This window comes from Coffea arabica, chromosome 3e, assembly GCF_036785885.1.
Source record: "Coffea arabica cultivar ET-39 chromosome 3e, Coffea Arabica ET-39 HiFi, whole genome shotgun sequence".
NCBI lineage: Eukaryota > Viridiplantae > Streptophyta > Magnoliopsida > Gentianales > Rubiaceae > Coffea > Coffea arabica.
In genome coordinates, this window is record NC_092315.1 from 40764437 (window position 1) to 40788880 (window position 24444).

At 35.7% G+C, this 24444-nt stretch overlaps 1 protein-coding gene across 1 annotated transcript; it reads right to left on the reverse strand.

Annotated features, from left to right (window-relative positions):
• Nucleotides 1–18807: 18807 nt before the first annotated feature.
• Nucleotides 18808–23765, reverse strand: LOC113736830 (L-type lectin-domain containing receptor kinase IV.1-like). Its single transcript, XM_027264000.2, has 2 exons — nucleotides 23533–23765; nucleotides 18808–21161 (listed from the first exon to the last, which is right to left on the reverse strand). Exon 2 carries the CDS (start codon nucleotides 21062–21064, stop codon nucleotides 19016–19018), a length of 2049 nt encoding a protein of 682 aa, XP_027119801.2. The 5' UTR covers nucleotides 21065–21161; nucleotides 23533–23765; the 3' UTR covers nucleotides 18808–19015.
• Between the last annotated feature and the right edge of the window lie 679 nt (nucleotides 23766–24444).

A 24444-nucleotide genomic window follows, 5' to 3' on the forward strand; every position in this document is an offset into this window, starting at 1 on the left:
GTCTAGACTTCTCCCCAATTTAGCTAGGTGATCTGTACACCTATTCCCTTCTCTCCAGATATGTTCTAGTCTACAATCCCAATTCCAGCTCAACATTTCTCTAATCTCTGCTATTATATTTCAATGTAGACTCTCCTTTGAGGCTGACTCCAACAGAGAAACAGCAGTCTTAGAATCTGACTCAATGACAATTTTTCTATATCCCGAATTCCAAGCGAATTGTAACCCCATAAGCATAGCCCAAAGTTCTGCAGCCACATTACTGGCATGCCCTAGGTTAGCACTAAATCCTACAATGCATTGCCCATATTCATTTCTGATCAAGCCTCCCACACTAGCCCTCCCTGGATTGTGTTTCGACGCTTCATCTACATTTAGCGTAACCCATCCTAGGTTGGGTTTACCCCAACTGATGTATTGCAGCTGCTTTTTGCTAGACTCGTGGGAATTTGAATTTAGTTCCTAAACATCCATCACATGCTTCACAAGTTGCTCTGCATTGACTCCCATTTTCCTATGTAGGTGATACGAATCTCGTTGGTGAGGAGATTCGCGACCCAAGATCGCTTGTTGGATTTGACGTCGGATGCAAGAAACGGTGGCAGCGGAAACCCTACGACCTCTCTAATCCCCGTGACTACGAACTTGTTGATACTATCTCAACCCGTAATCAAACGAATTAGTGAACCTCAGGCAAGTGTAGAAGGCGCCACAATTCAAGTGTGGTTCTTGAATTGATAAGCCAAACAAGAACACTAGAGTAAAACTCTAAGTTGTTCAAGGGTTGTTCGAAAGCTATGGAGAAAATTCTCACACTCGATTTTTATGATAAAAGTGTCTCCTTGTGGGAGTAATGGGGTGCCTTATATAGGCTACAAGTAAAACCCTAATCTAGTAAGGAAAAGGAACTAACTAATGACTCTCCAATCACAATCACAATTAAGGCTAACTAATGGTCAGCTTATAAAGCTGGCCCAACATAACCCAATAAAAGCTAATTCACCAACTTAAGTAATAGTGAGTCTAGACTCTATAAATCGGATCCAACTCAACATGAGGTCTTGGACCGAACTTATTCCTACCAAATAAAATAGAAATCTGAAAAATAAACTACTAAACTATTACTAAAAGATTCATTCTCTTGCAGCCCGAAACATGGCCCATAAGCGGCCCATATTTCATATCATTCCCCTCATCTTGTCCTCAAATCGTGGTTGGAAATGAATGGTACTAACAAGAGTTGGCAGGATGAAACCTCAAATCTCCACATATTGGCTCTCTTAGAATGAATGATACTTGCATACGTCATGATTATTATAATTTGGTGCACATGTCTCTTGGTCAGCTTGAAAATGCTCACAATCAGCCATGGAAAACTCAAGGCTTTACTCCAACGACTCCTCGAAGATAACGCATATAGCTTCGGTTCCATGATGCAAGGTAAAATGTATGGTACATTGGCAGCAAGCTCACATCTTCTTGGATCCTCCATAATGCAACTGAGAAACTGAACAACACTTTGAACATGATCGACTTCATTAGATGGATCATCACTTGGGACACTTGTTGCAAAATGGTAAGGAGGCAAAGGACAAAATTCAAGTGCAAGGACTCCCTTTGAAACTTCATTACTCCTCCCAACAAGCAAAGCAGGCTCATGGGTAAAGTTGTATATCAATGAATAGTAAAGGGATACAACACTTAAGATGCAAACTCCATGAAAATTCTGATATTCGCCAATGGATATAGGGATAGAACATGCCATGATCAACTCAATCTCTCCTTGCTTAACCTGGATAAAAGAAGAAAAGCTAAACATAACAAAGGTAAGTTCGTTAGAAAAATAAGCCCTCGCATTGTTTCCCAAAGTCAGCGCACTTTTTCCCTTGTCTTCCTTCTCAACTAGCTCAAGACAACTAACTTGTGTAGATGGGACTTCAAGGTTTTCAATCTCAAGTTCATTGCCAGCATTCGCAGATATTTCTTCAATCAATGGCGGATTAGAAGGAACATCTTTACCACCATTGGTTGACACATGAGTAAGTTGCTCAAAATATGAATTCAGCACTTGGCGAATTTCTCCCATCATAGAGTCAAATAATTCTTTATTCCGGCTTCGAAAATCAGCCTTTGATTCACGAGGCTTTGATTCAATTCGAGAATTCATGACTCGATTGTCATAACACTCCTTAGATGATGCTCGTTTGCTTGATGATGACCTTGGCTTAGATGCTCAACGCAAACTCCTTTGCTCCTCCTCATACTCATTACAAGTACGCTTATATCTTTCATATACGCACAAGGCACGAAAATGATCCATTTCCTCCTGAAGTGGATGAAACTCATGTTGTGAATGCTTGGAGATGGAACGTGTGGAACTAGAGTACTTGGTAGTAGTTCGCTTGGAACCTCTCCTCTTAAGAGGCTCGTTCTCTAAGAATTCTTGATGATATGAATGAGATGCAACTCCACGAGGCATGGTTAAGTGACCTGCAAAATTGGTTAGCAGAGAAGAGAAAATTCTCACAACACACAAGCTCACGTGTATGCACTCGTCACTCAGTGTTTTCACTCTAATTTGTCCCTCAAGTAGTCCTCACCAAAGATTTTCTCACAGCCCCTTGCAAACCTTGAAGAAAGTAGAATTCTCCAAGTGCTCAAGTGTAGCTCAAAAACAAGTTCACGCTAGAATTTGAGGTTCGTAAGAGTAGAGATTTGCTTGGAAAACAAAATTAAGACACTAAGAATGGAGTGGTAGAATATATTCAAGAATAAAAATTGGAAAAAGAATGGGCACAAAAGCTACAAAAAATTAAGAAGGACACTCAAAAGCTCTAGCCGACGAGGAGGATGGTCCTTTTGCTTTGCTTGATTTTCTTGGGATGTTTACCCCTGTCCTAACCAACTCAAAGCTGAAACTAGAACCTACTTGGACACTTGAAAACACAATAAAGCTGACTGGGACAAATTGAGTGCTAGTGTCGGTTTCTGGTCAGCACAAGGAATGGTATGGTATCGGTTTTGGAATTGGCAGCTTTGGTTTGTGTGTTTGGGGAGTTTCCTAGAGCTGACTTGGTCGGTTGAGGAAGCCTGTTTGAGTTGTGTTTGTGGTAGGGGCGGTGGATCTAGTTGTTAGATTTTAGGAATCACGAAGTTCCCAATTTAGTGTCCAACAAGGAATTGGAAGGTACTCAGATTTGGGAGTTAGTGGAGATCCGAATCTCACTTGGGAAAAAGTATGCCTTGGACTGCTATGTATTCCAGATTTCTTGCCTTTCTTCCTCCTCTTTTTTTTTTTGTTTAAACTGTTTTGAAGCAAGCTGGTAATACGTTCAATCCTTCAAGAATTCAAAATTTTGAGATTTGTAGAGTAGGAATCCAAGATCCTTTTAAGATCAAAATCCAATTGGCCCAAGGTTCAAGAGATCCGACTTTCTTTGTGCAAGAACTTCAAATTCGGTTCTGTTTTTTTTTTTTTTGGTACACAGTCCAAACACACAAGACCCCACACGAATTAAACTACAAACTGGACAAAAACTAGAGCCATCTAGTGACCGAAATTTCTGGACAGATTGGTGCACAACACAACGCTAAAAGGAAAATCCTAGTTGCGGCAAGAAGGGAAGAAGGCCCTAGTTGCGACTGTAATTTTTTTTTTCTCTTTTGGTGGCTGTTTTGCACACCCAAAATGACTCTGCAACACAACGAAAGGACTAGGATCTGGGCAAACAATAGCAAGAGACAGCAAAACAGATTGCATGCAATACCAAGACACAAAGAGTACGATGGGGAGCAAAAGAAACCTAGCGGCTGGTTCTATAGATTTTTGTTTCTTTCTCTTGTTTTTTTTTTTTCTGCGGCTCTCTGAGTGTTTTCACGAACTCAGGTTCCTGTCCCAACAGTTGATCCTTCGGATCAAAGCACAAGGTTGCCAAGAAAATAGAAGTGCTCCTCCCAATTTTCAAGAAACCTGTGATTGTGCGAGTAAGGGCTTTCCAAAACAGTTGCGGTTGATCCAAGAGCTTCAAGACTTCTGATCAGGACACTCAAGATCTACTCAAGTTCGGTGTTGGTTTCCAGGATTTGCAAGAATCGGCACAAAGGTTCAAGGCTCATAAGCAACACAGGTTTGGTAATGCAAGAACGAAAATTCCAACAAACGCGACTCAAGGACAACGGTATGCGACACTCTTTTTTTTTTTTTTTTTTTGACCCTTTTGCTGGGTTGTTTGCACAACCCAAACGACACAAAATAGACTCCAACCTGGCCGGAATCAGTAGCAATTTGCAACAAAGAGCTTCTGGCAGATTGCACACAACACCACAAGACACGATATGAAGGAACCAAAGAAAGCCTTAGCGGCTGTATTTTTTTTTTTTTTGTAACAATGATGAGATACTCGCACAGACTAAATCAAACACGACACAATTAATTTCCAGAAATTCCAGGAGTTCAAACAACACCAAGACAGGACCAACAATGGCGACCAGACTTGAAAACGAAGGAAACTCGCGGCCAGAATGCAACGTGCACAAAGAAAAATTTTTTTTTTTTGAGCTACCGAGACAGATACGAATTAAGGCACGAAAAGAGGGATAATGATGTTACCAACAAGCTAGCTCTGATGCCAGCTGATACGAATCTCGTTGGTGAGGAGATTCGCGACCTAAGATCGCTTGTTGGATTTGACGTCGGATGCAAGAAACGGTGGCAGCGGAAACCCTACGACCCCTCTAATCCCCGTGACTACGAACTTGTTGATACTATCTCAACCCGTAATCAAACGAATTAGTGAATCTCAGGCAAGTGTAAAAGGCGCCACAATTCAAGTGTGGTTCTTGAATTGATAAGCCAAACAAGAACACTAGAGTAAAACTCTAAGTTGTTCAAGGGTTGCTCGAAAGCTATGGAGAAAATTCTCACACTCGGTTTTTATGATAAAAGTGTCTCCTTGTGGGAGTAATGGGGTGCCTTATATAGGCTACAAGTAAAACCCTAATCTAGTAAGGAAAAGGAACTAACTAATGACTCTCCAATCACAATCACAATTAAGGCTAACTAATGGTCAGCTTATAAAGCTGGCCCAACATAACCCAATAAAAGCTAATTCACCAACTTAAGTAATAGTGAGTCTAGACTCTATAAATCAGATCCAACTCAACATGAGATCTTGGACCGAATTTATTCCTACCAAATAAAATAGAAATCTGAAAAATAAACTACTAAACTATTACTAAAAGATTCATTCTCTTGCAGCCTGAAACATGGCCCATAAGCGGCCCATATTTCATATCAGTAGGCCTTGATGCATCCATTCGTTCCTTACCGTCCATGCCCAATGAACCACCCGCTGGAACAATATAGGCCAGAAGATCTCCTGATGTCTGCTATTTCTCCTTCCTTAACGTTCCAATCGACCCATTGGTCCAGAGTTTTAGCCTTGAATATCCTCCAATATTTCTGTTGAACTAGCTTGCGCCAGATAGCGCTTATCCAATCACAATCCCGCAGTGCATGAAGAATGGTTTCACTTTTTGCCCCACAAACTTCACACTGCCTAGTAGGACACATATGTCTCCTATGCTTCTCAGTGTTAGTAAGCAGTCGCCCATGTTTTACAATCTATAACAGAAATTGCCATCTCCCTGGGCCCTTGAGTTTCCATAGCCTCTCCCATGCCATGTCTTGCTTCGTTACAGGTGCGCACTGCCCATCTAACTCATAAGCCGAAGCAGTAGTGAAAGTCCCTTTAGCTTCCGGAGCCCAGGTAATCGAGTCTGGATTGTCCTCTTTACTGTAGACCATGGTTGCTCTAATCAAGTTGATTTGGTTCTGATGAAGGTATTTACTTAGCGTACACCAGTTCCAACTAGAATTAATCCAGTACTCCTTCACCTTTTTAGCCTGTTCCATTTCTGGCACTACCGTAATTGCCCACTGTATCAATGGTTCTTTTGTGATCCATGGATCTGTCCAAAAGTTGATTCTATTGCCATTCCCCAGCTTTCACCGTATCCTTTTCAGCAGCAGTTCTGCTCCTTCTCTCAAACTTCGCCATGTATGGGATTGACCATTTTTCTTCTTGAATGGGTTGGCTCCTGCACTTTTGTCCTCATATTTGCCTCCTAAAATTCTTGCCCACCAGGATTCGTGGTGTATCAGATACCTCCAACAAGTTTTAGCTAACATAGCTCTATTTACCGATCTTAACTTCCTAATTCCCAGTCCCCCTTTCCTCTTTGGTTGTGTTATACTGTCCCAATTCATGAGATGCATTTGCCTCTTTGAATCTCCATTCCCCCAGATAAAGCGCTTGATCTTCTTCTCAATCTTATCTATCAGAGAGCTGGGCAGCCATGATGTTTGCATAGCATAAATAGGTATTGTGGCCACTACAGTCTTCACAAGTAATGTTCTGGCAGCAAAGGATAGACATTTGCTCTTCCCCCCTGTAGCCTCTTATTAACTCTTTCAAGAATCCCTTCATAAGTCCCCTTATTCACTCAGCTGTGTAGTAGTGGCATACCTAGATATTTTCCTAGATCATTTGTTAATCCAACTCCCGTTTTCCTACTAATTTGCTCAGCTACCTCTGTTGGAACATCCCTTGAGCAATACATCTTTGATTTAGCAATACTTACCTTCTGCCCTGAACCCTCAAAGAATCGCTCCAGTAACCTCTGTAAAACACCCGCTTGCTGCAAACTCGCTTCTACAAACAGTATCAGATCATCTGCAAAGAACATGTGTGATATTGCTGGACCTCTTCTCGCAACCTTGATTGGCCTCCAACTTCCTTCTTCCACTGCCATGCTGATGAGATGGCCTAATCTTTCCATGCACAAGACAAACAGGTAAGGAGACATAGGGTTGCCCTATCGTAAACCCCGCGTCGGGGAGAAGGCAGCAGTTCGTTCGCCATTCCACAAAATCTCCATACTTGTGGCTTGAACACAACTCATTATCAGGGAGATTAAATCTTCTGGGAACCTTGCCATTTCCAATGTCTCCTGAAGAAATTTCCAGCTGACTCGATCATATGCTTTTTCAAGATCGATTTTGACTGCCATGTATCCTTTCCTCCCTTGCTTGCGTTTCATACTATGAATGATCTCCTAGGCTAGTATTATATTATCACTAATTTGCCTTCCCGGGATAAAACTGCTTTGGTTTGGTGCTATCAATTTCTGCATCAAAGGTTTGATTCTTTCTACCAGAATTTTTGTAATTACTTTATACGCCACATTGCATAGTGAGATGGGCCGAAACTGTGAATGATACGCCACATTCATACTATGAATGATATGCCACTAAGATAAGAGTGATCTTAGTTGGTAAATGAAAATGACTATTTTTATCTTAAAAAGGATGGAAGATCATCAACTAAACCAATGTCTATCCAACCAAGCAGAAAGAATTAATCTTTATCCCTCTACCTCATTATCTCTTTTTTTTTCTCTCATACGAAAACTTATATATAGAGGTACAGCCTTAAAGGTGAGGGATTTCTTTTGGAGATACATAACACCCACCCAAAAACTCATATATTTTTTCTTAATCAGAAACTAACTTGGGCGTCAGAGTGACATTGGGGACTTGAACCAGAGGCTTCTCACAAGCTGTCCTTTCCTTGCAAGTTTTTTAGAGAGTTCTGTCTTCATGTGATCAAGCCCTCTCCTTACATGTCTAATTCAACTTGGTAGAAGGAAATACAGCTTCAACAATACGCACTTTTGTTTTTTGTTTCTCTTGATTTCCTATGCATATGTTTTTGCACATAAATATGTCAATCTACATTTGGACATTATCAGTTTGTTCTTTTAATTTGTACTATGTGTTTTCAACATGTCTAGATATCCATGAACTAGTTCCACTAATGGAGGAGGCATGAAGACGGGATCATGTACAGTTTATATTAAAGAGCAATGCATCTGAATGAAAATTACTACAGAAGGCAGTAGTGTAGGACATACGCTTTCATAGCGTAATAGCAAACTAGCACAAACTAGGGTGCATGAAGAATTGTGGGTATTTTACAAATTGTAATGCCAAGCATTTGATGAACCACTAAAAAAGCAATTTATATAACTTGCAAGTACTAAATCTCATTCATTCTTACATCTCAATTAAGTAAATGTGTATCTCCCTCTTCCGGTAGGATTAGAAGCTTTTGTGTAAAATTGTGAGTAAATGTATTCCACAAAAAGGATTCGGAAAGTAAGTTCTCTGAATAGTTTGTATCAAACAATTAATTTTTGGACTGTTTAAAGGTTCATGTTTTCATAATATTCAACTAAACACTAGTGATGCTGCCACACTGGTGTGTGTCCAATTACCAATGTTTTCTATGATTTTACCCCCAAAAAATGAATGAAAGTTAATTTTACATGAAATGATTTTATTGACTTCAAGTGTTTTTTTTCTTTTCTCCATTTTAACTCAACTGATTGTGTTTTTAGTTCGTTATGCATAGATAGTTAAAACTTAAAGTAGGAAATCTTTTGGACTAAATCATTGGATTGTTTTTAAGTGGCAAGGTGCCAAACCGCTGGAGTTGGTCTAACTGCTGAGCGAGAGCTCTTAGAGTCTTCTCCAAGATTTGCTTCTTGTGCCTGACTATTGTAGGAATGCCCCTGTGGCCCTAAAACTATTACCAAATTTAATTTTTGACCCTCCAACTATTAATTGAAAAGTTTTAACTCTCTAACAAATTAAAACATATAATTCTAACCCTGCTGTTAACTTGAGTCATTATGTCTAACAGAGCTATTGGAATCATGAGATAGGTAAAATCCTCCAGCAGCCCGCAAACTACCACAAATTTTAACTTTTGGCCCTTCAACTATTAACTGATAACTTTTAGCTCTCCAACTAAATAAAATGTATAAGCCTTTTAGTCAATGATAAGTGCATATTTTGAGTGTTTTTAGTGTGTTTTATTAATTAGTTTTGACGTGTTCTAACTACTTTTATAGGTAATGACCTAAGTTTTTAGTGAAAATATGCATTTTGTAGTTTAAGTGGTAAAAATTATATTTCTATGGATTTTAATGGCGAAAATTTCATGTTTTTATAGGTTTAATAATTCAACCATCAATTGGAGTGAATTAAGAAAATAATTAAATGATTATTGATGATTTAAAGTGATTTAAAGAAGACATGAAGTGCAAAATACTCAAATGATGGAATGCAAGTTTTTCAACTTTGATACCTTGTGGTATTTCAGCTATATCTTGAGTTACAAGCATTGGATTGAGGTAATTCCTAAACTATTTTGAACCTAAGAGATAGATCTACATTTGGTATGAAAACATTGAAGTCCGGCTCAGTCATTTTCCTTATCAAAAAGTCGAAATACAGAAGTACAACTTCATGGTTGAAAGCTGAAACAGAGTTCTGATCAGTCGATGGTATTTTGTCATTTCTCGATCCACAAAGCTCCAAATTGGATGATTATTGATGCATTGGAGAGCCAACTCAAAGGGCTACAATTTCCTTCTTTGTACAAGAGCCAATTCATCCTCTATCATTGAGAAAATATCAGTTGAAGTTGGACAAAAAACAGAGCAAGGATGAAATTTGCCCAGAATGAGCAAACCTATAAAAGAGCAAAACGTGGGTACAATACGCAACCAAAGGTCACATTTTCAAGGTCGTATATTCTCCAATTTTGGCTGCAACTTGCTCTGTAACTTGTGCTATGTTCACACAAGCTTTTTGACCCATTTTCCTGCAAGAATTTCGGTGGAAACAGACAAAAACAGCTACCAAAGAAGCTTTACAACTCAAATCTAGCTTGTTTATGGGCTCAAGAGGAATCTTAACATGATTTAACACTTTGTCTTTTGCATGGAATTTCTCTATAAATAGTAGCCTTTGGGGAACATTTTTCACAACTTTGGAAGGCTAGAGAAACTTCACAAAAATGTAGTCTTTACTAGAATTTCATTAGTTCATTAGTTAGAGCAGTATAGTATAGGTAGTATAGTTTATCCATCTTGTATTTGTAGTTAGATTTGGATGAAGATTTGAAAAGCAAAGATGGAGAGTTTGAAACTCATGTGATAAGGGTAATTTCTCTCCTATCACTTTCTCTTTTGTATTTAAGTTCATGTTTAACTATAATACAAGTTTGGATCTTATTCTTCATGTTTAGTTAAAGTTTATGTTTAGAATTATGGATGAACTTTCTATATCTTGTTTGTGATTTTTATTTGGTTATTTGATGATATTATTTTGAACATGTTATTTATCACTTTTGCTTTTCTAATCAAAATTAACTGGCCATTAATTGTGATAATCTTAAGGTATTAAGTTTGCAATGAGAATTGAAATTTAACATTAGTTCAAAAAAGTAATAGATCTAGGGAGTACACTCACCAGAGTAGAAGTGCACCTTTGTGGCTTTAATGACTTGTTTTATATAATTAAATAGAAAAAATGAACTTGTAGATCATTCATAACCACGATAGTAGGTATGACTTAATTACAAATATAGTTGATTCACTACGAGAGTAGGTTTCACATACATGAGGAAATTACGTCATAACTAGCCAAGATAATAGCATTCAATTAATTGGTAACTTCACTTGCAAGAATAGTAAGGAATTTCATACCTCTAGGAGTTTTTTATTGTATTTTTGTTAATTTTACAGGATAGATTTAATTTCTTGTACTTGTCATAGTTTAAATAATAAGGAGTTCGAAAAACATCGGTAATTGACAATCTTTCCTATGGGATCGATACTTAATACCCCTATGCTCAATAAACGACTCATATACTTGTGAAAAATTGCGTGTAGGATATTTAGAATTTTATAAATGTAAATTTTCATTATGGATGAGTTAATTGATATATGTATATCTCGTGCTCGTCAGTCAACTTGAGTCATTATGTCGAACCGAAACATCTATTGATAAAGAATCCAAGATGTGCCCAATCAACCTATAATTTGACAAATCAAGAACTTTAGATATATTGATGTAAAGTTCGGAGAAATCTCACTAGAGAATAGATTATTTGAGAGATTTAGAAAGTTCAAACTTAAAAGGAAACCAAGACTTGTTGGAATATTCCCAAAAAATTAATTCTATGCCAGATTTACGTCATTAAGAAAAGCACATGAAACCAATGAATCTAGAATGCCACCTAAAAATGAGTAAAATTCCAAATTAAAACAACTCAATTTCTTCAAGTTGCCTATCCTTGTTGGAATTTCTCTATTCAGGGTTTTGGGTTATGGGTTTTCAATTGATTTTGGTCAAGTTCAACAATTAGGGATTTGGTAAATTAGTTTATGAGTCAAATGAGGGTAAAACAATTTTACTCTAATACATATCCTATAATAATGAAAATGCCTCTCACATGTGCGCCTGGCACACATGCGGTGATATTTTTATTTGACATAACAACTCAAGTTAATGGAAGGGATAGAATTATACACACTTTAATTAGTTGGTGGAGTAAAATTTTTCAGTTAACAGTTGGAGAACCAAAAGTTAAACTTTATAATAGTTTCAGGGTCGTTGCTATGCATGTCGTGCTATTTTTGTTAAAACTAATGACTCAAATTGATAGAAGGGCTTGAATTATATGTTTTAATTACGTGGACAGCTAAAACTTATCAGTTAATAATTGGAGGGTCAAAAATTAAACTTCGTAATAGTTTGAGGGCCATTAAGGCATTTTGCCCAAAAAAAGAGGTGTTGCCTATCCATAAATAGGAATTAATTTGGAAATATATTAAATAACGCTTTTCTTTTAACACCAAAGTTTGCTACGAACTTTATGTATAGTGGAGTAGAGATTTTGGTTTAACTTAAATCATACTGATAAAAAAAAACTATTGCACTTTTGGAAGTCAAATTTTAAGAAGTATTTTTCTTTTAACAACAAAGTAATCCCGTGCCTTGCACGGGGCGCTAATTGAAGTGAAAAGCGGAGAAAGCTTTCATACAATATTAAATATAGCAATAAAAGATTAAAGACCATTATTGGTGCTTGAATTTCGTCCACTAGGATTTTTGTTGATCAAGTTGGTTGAGAAAATGTACATGTGGAGTGCATAAAACTTTTGATTGAACAAGTCTTGAATGACTTAATTAAAGCTACAAGTATGTAATGGAACTAATCCATGATTGTCTACTTTGATTGATATAGTTAATCCTTGTGGCAAAAAAATGTTGCTTGTGATATAGGAAGCACAGAACCTAATTAAGGATGTGCATGTACATTTTCCTCAAAAAAAAAAAAAATAGGGAAGTGCATGTACATGTACACGTGGAAGAGTGCATGACATTATTTTATTTACACTGAGCTCGAGCAACTTATGTATATGCTTCACTATACATAGAAGGCTGGCAACACTACCAGAACTATTAAATTTCATAGTCAAAGCTACTTTTAGTTAAATTGCCAAGTTACCCTCACCGAAGGTATAACAACGAACAACGAATTTAATTTCTGGACCTGACAGAGATAACTCTTTTATTTCTCTAATACAATGCATGCTGCTTAAAAGTCAATGGTTTTAAATCCAAACCCTTTCCCGTAATCTACACAACCCAGTTTCCAAACTCAAAAACAACGTCCAAACTGAAGATCCAAATGTTGCTCCAATTTAACTAATCAATTCGCCATTGTAATCTCTTTCATTTATTCAGTATTTTCAGTGCGAATCACATGAATGAGTTTCAGATTAAGAATACGAGCTTACATTTAAAAAAAAAAAAAAACATTGGTCAAGCCATTAAAATTAAGCTGAAAATCATAGCCACGCTACCATAGTTTTCAACTTCATCAAAACATTCAAACTCAAACTACTAGAACGATAGTAACACTAGTATTAGGGTGGAAAAACATGACGGATTCTAGAGGGATGGTGATGCCGTTGTGGAGCATGGAGAATGGTTGACAGCATAGACAGAAAGGAAGAGGAATTTGTTTGTTGATGTCGATGAATGTTAATTGTTAACGGTTAATTCTATCTTTCAGTACAGAATCGCTATAAGCGCAAAAAATTGCTTTGTTATTCTTTTAACTGGTTTCGTATTTTTACATCAAAAGTCAACGGTTGTTTACTCTCTCACATTTTGGCGAAATTTTTTTTTTTTGCAAAATGAAGCAGAATATTACAAAATGGTAACTTAATATAGATTTGAGAGGTAAAATTGGAACATCACTTTAATTTTTTTTCAAATCTAGCTATACTTGATACGCATATGACATTAAATCAATATAAAAAGGAAAAGAACTAAAAATCATAACCTAAAAAAAACCCATCCATATAAAATTAAATTTTTCCTAGAAAATATCATTAAATCAGCACAAAAAGAAAAATTGAAAATTATAACATAAAAAACAAACTCCAAAATTACAAAATTTTGTAACTCAAAAATTTTTAATTTTTTCTGAGAGAAGGGTTTTTACGTTATAGTTTTAATTTTTTTTAAGAGAGAATTGATTGTATTTGATATTATATTTTTTTCTTAGAAACTCTTAACTTATGTTAGCAACAACCTGTTATTGTAGGCAACTGTTCTATAACTACTCATTTATATATATATATATATATATATATATATATATATATATATATATTAAATTTTCATCAAATGCCTTGCACGCTCATAATTTGTGAGAATTATTGAGTTCAAACAAACACAGTGTGTGATTTAATTTACTAGTAAATCACTATGCTAATATGATTCAAACCTTTTCCACGACTAGGCTATTCATTTATGGCGAGATAGGGTTTCAGTTAGTCATGTTCCATTCTTAAACATGCTTGTTGAACTTCACTCGATTCTTTCTTTCTCTAGCTATTTATTTTTTATGTAAAGATTTGTAATACTTTGAATTTTAGATTGAGCTTTAATTTTTTTCTTAGTGTTTAAATTATAGTTGAGTATTTGGATTGATTCTTTTTCCTCATAAGTTTAGTTATTACTTTTTTTCTTTAAAAATGTTGGAGAAAAATCAACAGCCATGAAGAACCATTGGAAAAACAGAGATCTGGTGCGTGGGCTCAAGAAGGGGAAACTTATTCAAGATTGGACGGTTGGAACCCACCAAGTTGAACTTTGTTGTCAGACAAGTATGACACAATTGTTGCTATTATTTTAATTGTCAACACATGCAAAAAAACGCTAGAAAACAGGGCCCAAAGATGTTTTTAATTTTTCCAAAAAAAAAGTTTAATAAAAATTAAATGCCTGCGAAGAACTGCTACAATAGACTGGGAGCATTGGGCACTGTAGGGTGAGATTTTTTTCCAACCAAATAAAATGTATAAGCTTTTAGTCAACTTAAGTCGTTATGTTGAACCGAAACATCTATTGATAAAGAATCCAGGATGTACCCAATTAATTGATAGTTTGACAAATCAAAAACATTTAGATATATTGATGTAAAGTTCGAAGGAATCTTACTAAAAAATAGATTATTTGAGAGATTTAGAAAGTTCAAACTTAAAAAGGAACCAAGACTTGTTCGAGTATTCCCAAAAAATTAATTATATGCCAGATTTACTTCACTAAGAGAAAGCACATGAAGCCAATGAATCTAGAACACCACCTAAAAATGAGTAAAATTCCAAATGAAAACAACTCAATTTCTTCAAGTTGCCTATCCTTGCTGGAATTTCTCTATTCAAGATTTTGGGTTATGGGTTTTCAATTGATTTTGGTCAAGTTCAGCAATTAGAGATTTGTAAATTAGTTTATGAGTCAAATGAGGGTAAAACAATTTTACCCTAACACACATCCTATAAAGACGAAAACGCCTCTTAGACGTGCGCCAGGCACACATGTGATGATACTTTTATTTGACATAATGATTCAAATTAATGGAAGGATTAGAATTATACATATTTTAATTAGTTGGTGGAGTAAAATTTATCATTTAACAGTTGGAGGGCCAAAATTTGAACTTTATAATAGTTTCAGGATTGCTGCCATGAACATCGTGCTATTTTTGTTAAAAATAATGACTCAAATTTATAGAAGGGCTTGAATTATATGTTTTAATTACGTGGATGGCTAAAACTTATCAGTTAATAATTGGAGGGTCAAAAGTTAAATTTCGTAATAGTTTGAGGGCCATTGAGGCATTTTGCCCAAAAAAAGGAGATGTGGTGCCTGTCCATAAATAGGAATTAATTTGGAAATATATTAAATAACGCTTTTCTTTTAACACCAAAGCTTGCTACGGACTTTATGTATAGTAGAGTAGAGATTTTGGTTTAACTTAATCATACTGATAAAAAAAAAAAAAAAAACTATTGTACTTTTGGAAGTCAAATTTTTAAGAAGTATTTTTCTTTTAACAACGAAATAATCCCGTGCCTTGCACGGGGCATAACGCTAATTCAAGTGAAAAGCGGAGAAAGCTTTCATTCGTGCAGTATTTTCAGTGCGAATCACATGAATGAGTTTCAGATTAAGAATACTATCTTACATTTTATATAAAAAAAAAAAAAAACCATTGGTGAAGCCATTAAAATTAAGCTGAAAATCATAGCCACGCTACCATAGTTTTCAACTTCATCAAAACATTCAAACTCAAACCACTAGAGACAATAATTATGACGATAGTAACACTAGCATTGGGGTGGACAAAACATGACGGATTCTAGAAGGATGGTGATGCCGTTGTGGAGCATGAAGAATGGTCGACAGCATAGACAGAAAGTGACGAGAAATTTGTTTGCTGCTGGCGATGAATGTTAATTGTTAAGGGTTAATTCTATCTTTCAGTATAGAGTCGCTCTAACAGCAAAAATTGCTTTGTTATTCTTTTTACTGGTTTCTTACTTTTACATCAAAAGTCAATGGTTGTTTACTCCACATTTTGGCAAAATTTTTTTTTTCCTTCTCACTTTTAAAATGAAGCAAATTAGTCTTTCACATTCTAAAAATGAAACTGATTATTGCTAAAATGGTAACTTAATATAGATTTGAGAGGTAAAATGGGAACATCACTTTAATTTTTTTTTCAAATCTAGTTATACTTGATATGCATATGACATTAAATCAACATAAAAAGGAAAAGAATTTAAAATCATAACCTAAAAAATAAACCCATTCATATAAAATTAAAATTTTTTTGAGAAAATATCATTAAATCAACATAAAAAAAAGAAAAATTTTAAAATTATAACATAAAAAAGAACCCACAAGCTACAAAATTTTGTAACTCAAAAATTTTTAATTTTTTCTGAGAAAAGGGTTTTTACTTTAGAATTTTAATTTTTTTTAAGAGAGAATTGATTGTATTTGATATTATAGTTTTTTTTTTTAGAAAATGTTCAATTATGTTAGCAACAACCCGTCATTGTAGGCAACTGTTCTATAACTACTCATGTATAAATATTTTTATTTTCAACAAATGCCTTGCACCCACATAATTTGTGAGAATTATTGAGTTCACACAAAAACAGTGTGTGACTTAATTTACTAGTAAATCACTATGCTAATATGATTCAAATCTACCACCTAACCTTTTCCACGACTAGGCTATTCATTTATGGGCAGATAGGTTTCAGTGAGTCATGTTTCATTTTCAGGCCAAAGAAACGTTTGAGGATTGTATTGGGGTGCGGATATGGGCAACCCTATCCCATGCTTGTTGAACTTCACTCGATTCTTTCTTTCTCTAGCTATTTACCTTTTATGTAAAGATTTGTGATACTTTGAATTTTAGATTGAGCTTTAATTTTTTTTTCTTACTATTTAATATTATAGTTGAGCATTTGGATTGATTCTTTTTCCTCATAAGTTTAGTTAATACTTTTTTCTTAAAAAAATGTTGGAGAAAAATCAACGGCCATGAAGAACCATTGGAAACTATTTCAAGATTGGACAGTTGACGAGGGATGGAACCCACCAAGTTGGACATTGTTGTCATGCAAGTATGACACAATTGTAGCTATTATTTTGACAGTCAACACTTGCAAAAATCGCTGGAAAACAGGGACCGTAACATAATTTTTTTGGTCATATGAGTATGATATAAATTTAATTTTTCAAAAAAGAAAAGTTTAGTAAAAAATCAAGAGTAAATCTTAGGATAATTTCAAAAACCTCTCCTAAGGTTTTTGACAATCTCACTAACCTCCCCTAAAATTAGACCTCCCTTAAGGTTAAAGTTTTGATAATAAAATTAGTCCAATTAGAAAAAGTAACATTAAAAAAGTACTTTAAAGAGAGAGATGAAACTTTTATTTTATAAATACCCCATATGTATGTATATGAGTTGCATTATTAAAGAATGAAAATAATTAAAAATTAGAAACAATTAACACACATATTTCACCACTCACAAAGTTTAAATTCAATAAATTAGACAATATCAATAAGCAATGAAACTATACTAATAATCACAAGATTCACCAAAATAGACTAATCATCTCTTTTGACATGATATTTGCTATAATTCTTATGATTTTGAAAAAAAAAAATTAAAAATTTAATAAAAAATCAATGCCGGCAGAGAACTGCTACAATAAACTGGGAGCATTGGGGGCCATAGGGTCAGATTTTTTCCACATTGGGTGGTGCACGTGAGACCGGACGTCGCTAGATTGCCTTTCAAACGTAGAAGAATCTTAGTGGTCCGAAAACTTTGTCTTAAGTCCTTGCTCATCCGCAAGATCTTGTAAAATGACGTGCCTTGTATTGTACCAAATGATTCAAATTAAAACCGTGCACGTTAGGGCATAAGGGTTTTTGTAATTGTCAGTCAATTGTGGGCGTTTAAGGTGATTAGTCCCAAATCGAGAATGTTAGTTCAAAGACTGGGATCGTCGACGAGTCAATGAATTGTCCAGTACTTTTCTGTGATTCGTGAGATGCTGGAAACTGGAATGTGATATTACTGGGGTAACGTCCAAGTACCAAACTTGTTAGTTAACTAGCTGGGTGCAATATAAAGATGATTGACATATTGTGCGTCTTTTATACATGTTCCATGCAAATTAAATGGGTAGCTTCTAAGCTTTTGCCATGATTAACGGTTCCTTTCTTTGATTACACTACGAATTTCATTCTTCTTTTCTTAGCTCCTTAGACATGTATATAATGAGCTCCGTTTTCAAGAGTGAATTTTTTTTGGGGTTCCACGCCGGATTGCCATTCATTGCAGAGGAATACTCTTTGTAGACCGAAGACTTTCTTACTAAACTAATTAAAGAATTGTCTTCGGTCTTCCGTCTTTTTTTTTTTTTAGGCGACAATTATTATATAACTTATTTATCTAAACTAAAAAGGAGAAGTAGCCTAAAGAGATCGTGTTTGAGGCTAGCAGGTATACAAACTTTACTAAATCAAAAGAGTGTTTTGATATAATTATTGGATTTTTTTTACTGCAATGAGATTTGAACCCTCACCTACAGCCTAAGGAGGAATTTAAAACCCTTCCTAATGGGCATTGAGCCAAGCTCAGTGGCTGTCTACGGTCTTCTGTCAAGATGCTGTAAAACGACGTGTGCTTTGTAATGGACGAAAAGTTTAATGTAAGCGTCAAAGAACTTTAAAGATTTATTGAGTTCTTCAATATGTGACAAAAATGTGAGACGTTTTGGAGCAAAGAATTTTAAAGATAGTTCCAATCTTTGGGCATTTAATTGTTGAGGCTTCTGTGCTCTGGGCTATCTTTGCCCTTATTCATAGGTGTGGTGGGATGATTTACAGAATGTTTTAGTGCAACGATTTGGTTTTGCGCTGAGAAAAGATGTTAATGAATAGCTGCTTTTAATGAATCTATTCTACAAGGAATACAGAAACTAGAAAATAGATGATACAGAAAAGGAGAAAGGAGCAAACTTACAATATTAAAACATTGCATGTTTGAGATGCCACACTAATGAAGAATACAAGGAGTTCTGGTGGGTAGAAAGACAATAAAAACAGAACAGAAATGTCAGGAAACGCACTCAGCGGAATAATCACAGCAGTAGAAACTCTATTTTTTTATTTTTTTCTATATTGACAAAATCAGAATGAGAAGCATCTTAATTACCGACCACCAGAGAGAAGAGAGTCTGCTACAGAATGTGAGAAACCATTGTCGGTGGAAGTTGCAGCTGACAATTTAATTTCTTCATAGCTAGGATAGGCGAAGCCAAGACCAACAGCAGAAACGCCCACGGCCAGTGATGATAGATCTGGCAACGCAACTGATCCCTCCAAGTACAAGAGAACTTGTCTCATACTTGGCCTAATCTTTGGTTCGGAATGAGAGCATAACAAGCCCAGTTTCAACACCAATTCTGCTTCCTCTTTCACATACTCATTACCCAAATTATGATCAACTGCCTGGAGTATACAACCCGCTTTCCAGCAAGAAAATACCCAATCAACCAAAATGATATTATCTGCTGGTTCTGCTCGGGGTTCTATCGGCCTTCTTCCACAGGCAACCTCCAGCAAAAAGGCCCCAAAAGCATACACATCAGTGCTCGTTGTTGCCATCCCAGTCCTATTATGCTCAGGGGCAAGGTAGCCAAGAGATCCCGCTACATGGGTGCTTTGAGGGAGAGTTCCATGATCGTATAGCCTTGCCAGACCGAAATCTCCTAATCTTCCATTCAGTTCACCATCTAACAATACATTACTGGCTTTTACATCTCGGTGGATCACTACTTGCTCCCATTCTTCGTGTAGATAGAATAATCCTGACGCTACACCTTTGATAACTCGAAATCTTTGGCTCCAGTTGAGGCTGTACTTTGGTTGGTTGTACAGAAATCTGTCCAGACTACTATTGGACATGAACTCGTATACCAAGAGTAACTCTTCTTTACGCCGACAATAACCCAACAACGGTACTAAATTTCTATGACTCAAGCGACCAATACTGACGATTTCTGCAACAAACGCTCTCATTCCCTGTCTTGCATGATAAGAGACCTTCTTGACAGCAACCTCAACCTTGTTTGTTGGCAAAACGCCTTTGTAGACTCTGCCAAATCCGCCTTCTCCCAACAGCTGTTTTTCTGTGAATCCCTTGGTGGCAATGTACAAATCTTTATACTTGAACCTGTGAGGTCCGTAAGCAAGCTCCCATTCTTCCAGCACTTCAGCAAACTTCCACTTTCTCTTTAGATAATAAGCTACTCCAGGAATTAGTGTTAACCACAAAAGTAAGAAAATCAGGGGCAACCCCACGGTGAAAATTTTAGACACTTTCTTATGTCCAGACCGAGGTAGCTCGGGGAGCTGAGAGAGATCAAGAGCTTGCGCAACCCCATTCATCCTAAAGCTCCATCCAAGTATAAAATGAGATGTTCCTCTTTCGAGTGGGCTAGTGGCTGCAGAAAAGCCAACATACATGGTTTCCTGTAAAATTGGCCACAGGTCATATGGCAAAGACAGAAGAGGAGTATGTGGCTTGGCAGCCGCTACTGGAGCTAATGTAACATCGATTCTCCTATCCGCCCCATCGTATTCCACCCATAATTGCATTGGCTGGCCGCTGGCAAGAGTTAAGTTGTCAAATGAATTCTTGTTATTAGCTTTGTAACTTGCTGGCCTAGATGCCTTGGACCTCACAGAGTTAATATCAATGCCAACATGGTTGGCATTGATATCATCATAATCTTGGTTTTGGAAAGTGTCAAGCTCCACAGCAAAAACGTGATTATTCTGACTTCCGTTGTCGGGTGTATCAAAGAGGCCGAGAGTTTCCATAATATTGAACCGTGACATAGGCCCTCCTGTATGGTTTCTTGTTGGTGCAACCACGAAAGCCAATCCGGAACCAATCAGTCCAGGGACATCGGGTACTATAGCAAACACAAATTGGGTGGAAAAGGAGAAAGCTGAACTATTAGATGTGCTCTTGAAGTTGATGGTATTTTGATAGTAGGCATGCCCACTTTGTGATTTGGTGGTGTTGGTCAATCGTAGGAGGCCATTGTCGGTGACTTTGGCTAATCCATCCAGGCTTAGATTTGATGATTTAAATCCTTGATAGATGAACCCAATATCTTCGGAAGCTGCTGCACCAGCTGCGGTGTGAACTAGAAAGAAGGCTAAGATTGCTGTTACTTGTTTGAATGACATGACTGGATCATATGCATGCCGCAATGACGAGCCGTCCGTAGGTGGCTTGTTATTATACTTCCAATAAAATAGTGATACAACCGTTCAATAGTGGTCCCTACAACATAAATTGATAACTTTCGTGACCACTCTTTCACTGTTCATTCAGGTTTTGAAGGTTCAAAGGTTAGTGGTAACATAAAAACTAAACATCATAAGTTTAAGTTCAAATAAAAAAATAAAAAAAAAGGAGTATGAGTCGTAGATCTTTTGGTTGTAGTGCTATTGTATACCTATCATGGTAGCAGGAGCAGCTTGTCGCACGATTGTGTGGGTTGGGTTTGCAACAAGTTAGAAAAGCATTTCTATAGAAAATATTTTTTTTGACGTTAAAAATTTATTATAGTATTTTTTTTATTTGATGTATTTAAAAAAAATTTAATATAATATATATAAAATAAAAAAATAATTTAAGAATATATTGATAATACAAACAAATAAAATTGAACAGATAATTTCTATTTAAACAAAGTTACTGATTTTATTGTTCAATCCTTTCTTCCGCGCATAATTTGTTGTGAAGCTTTTTACAAACTTAAAAATTGCTCATAGTTTATGGGAAAACACAATCTGAGATAATCACGGCGAAATTATAGTGTGCTTTTGGCGATATATTTTATTAAGGAAGGGAAAATAGCAACATGATGGTCCGTAACTTGATGCTAACTTACGGACGAATGCTGACCATTCATCCATGTTGAAGGGAAACAGGCTACCGGTCAAATCAGTCAAATTACACTTATCCCGTTCGTGTTCCCTCAAGCAGCAACCCATCACATCATCATCATTATCCTCCCCCTCGTCATTCTTCAGCCACCAATACACTCCTCTGCCACATGAAAAAATTGAACGCTTCCGTTTTTTTTTTTTTTTTTTTTTTTTTTTTTTCAAACGATAGAGAACGCTTCCGTTTGAATCAGCCGTTTTAACAAGATATTTTTAAAAAAGTTTACTATTACAGTGTATATAAAAAAATTTTATTATAAAATTTTTTAAAAATATTTAATAATTATATAAATAAAATATTTTTTAAATTATTATATATTATTATAACATTGTATTTGAAAAAATTATTTTTAAAAAAATGACCAATCCAAACGGATGTTTTTAGACTCGAATCGGATATCAATTCGACCAAGTTCAGCGATCCAAGGCTAATAGGTTCAACTGAATTCGATTGAAAATCGAACCGGATGAATACATATATATATATATATATATATATAGAGATATATATATATCATTTTTTCCTATAAATCAAATATACAATAAAATATTTTTTAATTTATTATATATTATTATAACATTGTATTTGAAAAACTTATTTTTAAAAAAATGACCAATCCAAACGGATGTTTTTAGACTCGAGTCGGATATCAATTCGGCCAAGTTCAGCGATCCAAGGCTAATAGGTTCAACTGAATTCGATTGAAAATCCAACCGGATGAATACATATATATATATATATATATAGAGATATATATATCATTTTTTTCCTATAAATCAAATATACAAAATATAACCAAGAACTAATAATCCAAATCCATATTCAATTCATGTAGCAATCATTTTTTTCCTATAAATCAAATATACAAAATATAACCAACAACTAATAATCCAAATCCATATTCAATTCATGTAGCAACAATATATATATATATATATGCCATTTTTTTCTGTAAATCAAATATACAAAATATAACCAACAACATGTAGTAACATGTTGAATTGGTCGTAGCAAGTCCTTCTAGTAACTAATCTCCCACTATGGAACTCTTTCTGGCAGTTATAACCAAAAAAATTTGACTTCTAAGTTTCTGAAGCCCTTCTAGTTTTGATGTGCACGGTTCTTACGAGCTGAACAGGAGTACTAGAATTTCGATTCTTATTAATTGTTCAAACGAAACAGGAACACCTTGATCCTACACACTATATATTCTCGTTGCTGTATTGCATATTTACGGAGGTGAATTTTGAAACTTAATCAAACAGTTTATGAGATAAAAAAAAAAGGAAACTTATCAAACACTTATATGTGTAGCTTCATCATTTAACAAACCAACATATCTAATAAGAATTCCATGCGCCAAAACCATTCAGCAAAGTCGAAGTAGTAGACTATCCAAGAGAGTGATACATATGAAATCATCCTTCCTCAGTCCTCACCCGCAGTAACAACCAACCAAAAAAGCGAAAAATTTTTTTAGAAAAAAAAAACCCCAACAACCCAGAAAAAGGGGAAAAAATTTGGGGTTTTTGCTTTCTACGCAATTTAGACATCAGAACAAGGCGGCCGCCAAGCCACTTAATAGAAGGTTTACAAATATAAGACCAAACTAATAGAAGACGTTGCCGAGTGCCGAGTGCCGGGTGCAAGACAACAATTGAAAAAAGGGCAAAACTAAAAGAAGTTTTGAGAAAAATTATACCTGCTTCTTCTACTCATGCTTGACCCTTGAAGTTTAAGTCCGAACTTCGAATGATATGGCAGCAATGCAAGCTTGAAGTCTGAAAATTTCCAGAGGAGAGGCGGCTGCAACCTTTGAGGAGCAGCGGCGGCGGTGGTGGACTCACGGTGGAAGAGCCAGGGTACCAACAAGGATTTCGTTTGGCAAACTTTGGAATTTTTCTAGCACTTTTTCCTCCTTTTTGCTTGTTTTAATCGGTCAAACGAAAGACCAGAGAAAGTCTTAAAGTTTACAGAAAAAAATTAGGCACCGTTAGACCCAGGTGCAGTGTTTTGAAAATCGGACCGGACCGGCCGGTTCGACCGGTTGAACCTCGAACCGGCCAAGGCACCGGTCCGGTTCCATGCTTAGGTTGACTTTGGCAGAAAACCGGTCAAACCCGGTAAAAACCGTGAAACCCGTTGAACCGGATTGAACCGGTTTTCGAGTTTTCCCTCTTTTTTTTTTTTTTTTTGCAAAATGCTTCTATCAAGATTCGAACTCAAGACCTTTGCAATAAAATCAAATTCAAGACCTTTGCAATAGAAGACCAATGTAATAACCATTGCACCATCACATCTTATTTGCTTCTTTTGATAATTTATTTATATAAAACAAACATCTATATTTCATTTTTCCATTTTTCTTACAAAATCTCATTCTCTCATGACTCTTTCTTTTTAATTTTCAACTCTCTCTTTCTCTCTCATCTTTTCTTTTATCACTCCCTTTTTTAATCAAACCTCTTTAGTTTTAATTTATTGATGTTTTCTTCTATCTTTTAATTTTGTTTTTGTCCATTAAATTGAAAAAAGTTAAAAAGAATTATTTTTCTTTAACCCAAATTATTTCATGCCACAACCACTCATTTTTTGTTTCTTATCAAGTTTACAT

What these genes read in the sequence shown, in the direction of transcription:
- LOC113736830 (XM_027264000.2), bottom strand. Translation starts at nt 21,064, where the DNA reads ATGTCATTCAAACAAGTAACAGCAATCTTAGCCTTCTTTCTAGTTCAC.